Here is a 5,000-nt window from a genome sequence, read left to right on the forward strand (position 1 = left end):
GAATGAAACACTGCAGACGAATGAGATAATGTGATATTATCAAACAACTTATAATTATTTAAAAACTTATAATTATTCGAGAAGAGTCTGCAGCAATTCAAAAGCTAAGCTAACGTTATTTTGATTACATTTTTTACATATTTACCTATCTCTTTTACCCAATTAGGTCAGCCTGCTTTTGTTCTGTTTTTATTTTATCTCTTTTCTTTATTTTAACTTCATCTCCCGTTCTCCCACTCTCTCTCTCTCTCTCTCTCTCTCTCTCTCTCTCTCTCTCTCTCTCTCTCTCTCTCTCTGTGTGTGTGTGTGTGTGTTTCTTTCTTTCTCTCTTCGCTGCCCTACTTCGATATTTCTTCTTTTCTTTTTCTTTTTTTTAAAATAGTTTTTCAGGGAAGGCAGGTGCTCAGTTATTACACTATCGCCGTCTAGTATTCTTTAATAACACCATGTTTTGTTTATTCATCTTAACTCTCTCATTACCGATCCTTTTCAGTAGTTTCCCAAAAAGGCAGGCTTACTCAGGAGAAAAATTGATTTTTAAAACTCAAACAAGCTCTCTACAAAATAACATTATGTTCTTTTTAATTAAACAAAGACCATTCTTCAACGTAAGTGATGTACAAAATAAATCTGAATTTTAAAAAATGTATATTGTGTCGTAACAAATTTGACGATTTTGTTCCACTACTACATTATGTCATTCATCCGTAGTGTTTCATTCACCCTGTTTGTTGATAAAGGGGAAACCCTAAACGTCCGTTTTATCTGTTTTGTTTTGTAATTAAATTGAAGCTTAAATTCAATTTAACTTTGTTATTTACAAATCATTGATAAAATACTTACGGTTCACGTTAAAAGTCAGAGTCACGTAGTCGCTTCCATTTATTACCTCATTTCCCGACGGATCAAACCAATGAGCAAAGCCGGTACTGGAGGTAACTTTGCAGGTGCAATTAAACGTTGGCGTGGAGGAGTAACCACCAATGGGACAATCTGAGCCCAAAGCTACTTTCCCCGTCTCTATTACTGTGGTTTATGGATATAGAATAATATTGAAATTTAAAAAGGGGCGATGACCCCGAAGCAGGATATGTTGAGCTGCCATTCATAAGTAAAATATCCAATTTCTACACATACCAAAACGAACATTTTTCTTGTCCAAAATTTGTCAGGGTCATGTTGTGTGTGTGTGTGTGTGTGTGTGTGTGTGTGTGTGTGTGTGTGTGTGTGTGTGTTCGTGTGTATGTGTGTGTGTTAATGTGGGTAATTTTTTTTATTAATCCAAACGGAATCCCGAAAAAGCTTAGTAATAGGGCGGATATTAATAAAAACACTGGATTGGTACCCAAAGTTGATCTCGCTAACTTCTTCAGAGGTCTTGATTTCCATGTGATATGGGCAACACATTCGAGATGGACGCAATAGGCTGCGGTCAAGCGTAACCTTCTGGTGCTTTGGAAAAGGATCATGTGCAAGAATCTGGTCCCCGACTACGGCATTCATTTTCCGATTATGATACACGTTGTCTAAAACAAAATTTGATCTTTTACATAGCGCAATACCCACTTAACGTACTCAAAGCGACATACAAGAGTTCCCTGGCCAACAGCAACATTTAACACGTAGGACGGGACATGACGCCTGTTAGACGATATTACAATTATTTTCGGATATAGACAACGCTGTTAACGGCCAGGTACTCATTTTACACATGAGTACGTTGAGAGAATATGAGTAAAGAGCCTTCTCCAAGGACTCGACTATGCGCCGGGCGAGGCTCGAACCCAGGACCTTCCGATCCGAAAACGAATGTCATACCACTAGACCACATAGCCGTCTAGATTGAGATTATGGCACCATTCCTTTATTCTTTAACTTTGCTCAAGGGATCCCTAGGATTACTTAGAATTGTCTTTCTTATTGAATAAATGAGAGCAACGTCAAACAGTTGCTGCATCTTATGATCTTAAGATCTTGGCAACGTTTAGCAGTACACCAAATGGAATTGTAGGTCAATGAAGTGTCTCTATAAATGGTCCCAATTCCACAACATCAGTACAAAACCTGCCTCAATATGTGGTGATTTTTATTCGGTTGCTCATCTTTTATATCTGAAGTTTGTCTGCTCAGGTGGCAGGGCTGTGTTTTAGACCAGTTCCCACCGCAGCATCAAAAATGTGTGAACCCTGTTTAGTTGTGATATCATTCTATAGCTGGCTGTACCCCAGTTTAACGAACTTCAGAAGAGCAACTATCTTTGCATGTTTCAACACATGTGGAAGCCTTCCATTTAAAAGGGCGTCAGACATTGTCTCTACCAACCAGGTCCGACTGTGTCCCGGGGCCCCGGTGCGTCAGATTATCAGGATAAATGTGTGGTGGGCCAGCAAAATCGGGTATAAGACGCAAGACCTGAAAAACCGTAACAGCTAAAATAGATGAATTTGGGGTAAACTAACAAAATTTAGTTTTTTCAGTCAAGATTATCTCTGATTATCGATCTATAAGTGTGTGAAAGCATTTGCATGATATTAAGTCATAATTATTGTTATTTTAATATTTATATCTGACGTGGGTGTCGATAAACATTGACAAATTTCCATCCAACTTGATTGCGGAGGATGGGTTTGAACCGGCCTCATTGTACGGAAATATTTGCCTCTTTGCCGGTCTAAAGCCTCGATTATCACACAGCAATGCAAAGGAAATTCTTTTTTCTCTTGATAACTGCCTTGTGCGCATAGTTAGGGTAAAATCGGGTAATTTCACCGTGTTTTCAATGTCACACTCTTGCCTGCCGTGAGAGGCTAAGTTGCCAATTGGGCAATCCAAACATTGACAATAAGTTTTCCTGGCCAAGTAATTATATTTTCATGAAGTGTTAACGTATATTTATATTATGTCATCTATCCGCATAACTTGCATTTGTTCCTCCATTTGATTCTTTGGTCACCAGGGTGAGATCGGAAATGGCCCGGGTACCCATGAAAATGCTCCTTGCCATAGAATTGGATACAATAGTCCGATGTCACGTCACCCAGCAACGGCAGCCATCGTGGTTCTAAACAATGAAAATCCGTACTTTTTATTCTTCATGCTGGCTAGAACTGTTCATATGTCTTGTGATTATAATGTGTAAAAGTCAAAAGATGATCAGATTTATAATGTTTTTTTCCTCTGGATACGCTTTTATGCTCGTCGGAGAAATATTTCCTAAGGGCGTCCGCCATTGTTCCGATAGTTTAGAGCCAGTTACTAAGCTACCATGCGTCATTATGAGGGAAGTGACGTTACGACTGTTGAAGCGTATTGAGTGTCTAATGCCAGCCCATGGGAGGATGTCACCCAGACTATCTATACTTGACCCCCCCCCCCCCCTCATGACGAGGCAACTACCCTGAGAGGCTAGTCTTTGGAAGAAAGTTTTATTGGTGTCACACTACAATGTTACAGCAATCTATCCAGATGACAAATTCATCACCGCATTCGTGTACAATATCCAAACCTCCCGACAGCTGCGTCACTCTTTAATTTTAACCAGGTTTTGCTCTGCGGTCTCCGATCTCCAGATCAACGGGTCGTTTCCGCACCGGGTACAAATGGCCGCTGATGTCAAACTCCAATAATGAAGTCTTGCTGCCTATAAACAGGCTCTGAACCTTAGACTGTTGGCAACTACCAGATGCCACCCTCTTTTTGGTACAGAAGTCTAGAAACTTCTCTCCTCATTTTGAGAGGATCAAATCCCGCCCACATGAGGGACCGAATTTCTCTAACATTTTCACTCGCGTTTATTAATGCTTAAGGCGTTGCATTGTGACCCGGAAGGACCCGGGATCGAGCCCCGCTTCAGGCACTGTCGTTTTTTTTCCTTGAGCAAGATTTTAACCTCCAATTTGCTCACTTGGACAACATGGATGATTCCTGTTGACATCAGACATCTTGTTTGATGAGTTATCTATATTCCTTCTTGGAATGCCTAGGCGACGATATCTTGTGATGTCGAGGCGGAAAAGGCATTTTTTTTGTTAACGCATTGCTTTTGGGTAAAATACTCATATCATCCACCAGTCGGATAAAACGTAACGCACAAAACTATGACTCCGTTTATAGTCTGATTTATAGAATCTAGTGAATACAGAGCATCAAAATAGCTGTATAAAACAATAACAAACAGATGACTGACGTCAACTTTATTTCCTTCTATATATCAGATCAGCTATCCTGAAATTATCCAAATGTTGCCATGTATGCACTTTTTGTGTTACTTTTAATAATTTTAAAGCGAGAAATTCATTGGACTTTACGTGATAACTTCGACGTGTTCTTGTGATTTCAAGCAAAGCTTTCTTGAAAATTTAAATAAATATTATGTTCTCTCTAACTTGTTCTACCGTGATTGTTTACTATTTTGGATGCTGTTGCTGATTTTCTGAGATATATTAACCACCTTTCTATTTAGTTGGGTTAAATTGATTGTCTTTAACTATCATTATAAAATAATACGTTATCCAATTCTTCAATTTAGTATCAGTTTGATTGAATTGTTTGCATTACAAAATTAGTTTTACATTTTCAAAGCTTAATAATTACAAATTGTACTCAATATTCTCAAGATTTAAACATTTCAGGAAATTATCACTATCCCCTAGTTCACCTTGAAATAGTATCAAATCGAGGCAATGTATCATAATATATGTTTTCTTAAGACTTACTCGATGCGACCATCCCAACCAAAAAATAGATAAGTAGAATGCGAAGATAATTCATCATGGCTTGTGACCTTGTCTCTGTCAAAATACAAATCACAAAAGTTGAAATGTCATTAGATTGGAACAAAATAGACATTTTATATTTTCCTGAAAGAGGATACCAAAACAATAATAATAATAATAATAATAATATTATAATAATAATAATAATAATAATAATAATAATAATAATAATAATAATAATAATAATAATAATATAATAATAATATATACTTTATTCATCCAATA

The 5,000-nt window shown here is 37.6% G+C and overlaps 1 protein-coding gene across 4 annotated transcripts in view; it reads right to left on the reverse strand.

Moving 5' to 3' along the window:
- LOC144960110 (uncharacterized) overlaps positions 1-5,000 on the reverse strand; it is a 97,954-nt gene that overhangs the window by 78,965 nt on the left and 13,989 nt on the right. For all 4 annotated transcript variants that reach the window (XM_078893077.1, XM_078893078.1, XM_078893076.1 and 1 more), the window contains 2 exons: positions 4,716-4,790; positions 844-1,026 (listed from right to left, as the gene is read on the reverse strand). In XM_078893077.1, coding sequence (XP_078749203.1) covers positions 844-1,026; positions 4,716-4,773 — 241 coding nt within the window. In that variant the 5' untranslated portion in view covers positions 4,774-4,790. The remainder of the gene's footprint in view (positions 1-843; positions 1,027-4,715; positions 4,791-5,000) is intronic.

This window comes from Berghia stephanieae, chromosome 14 (genome assembly GCF_034508935.2).
Source record: "Berghia stephanieae isolate SIO BIC M18660-M18661 chromosome 14, UCSD_Bste_1.3, whole genome shotgun sequence".
Classification (NCBI taxonomy): Eukaryota; Metazoa; Mollusca; class Gastropoda; order Nudibranchia; family Aeolidiidae; genus Berghia; species Berghia stephanieae.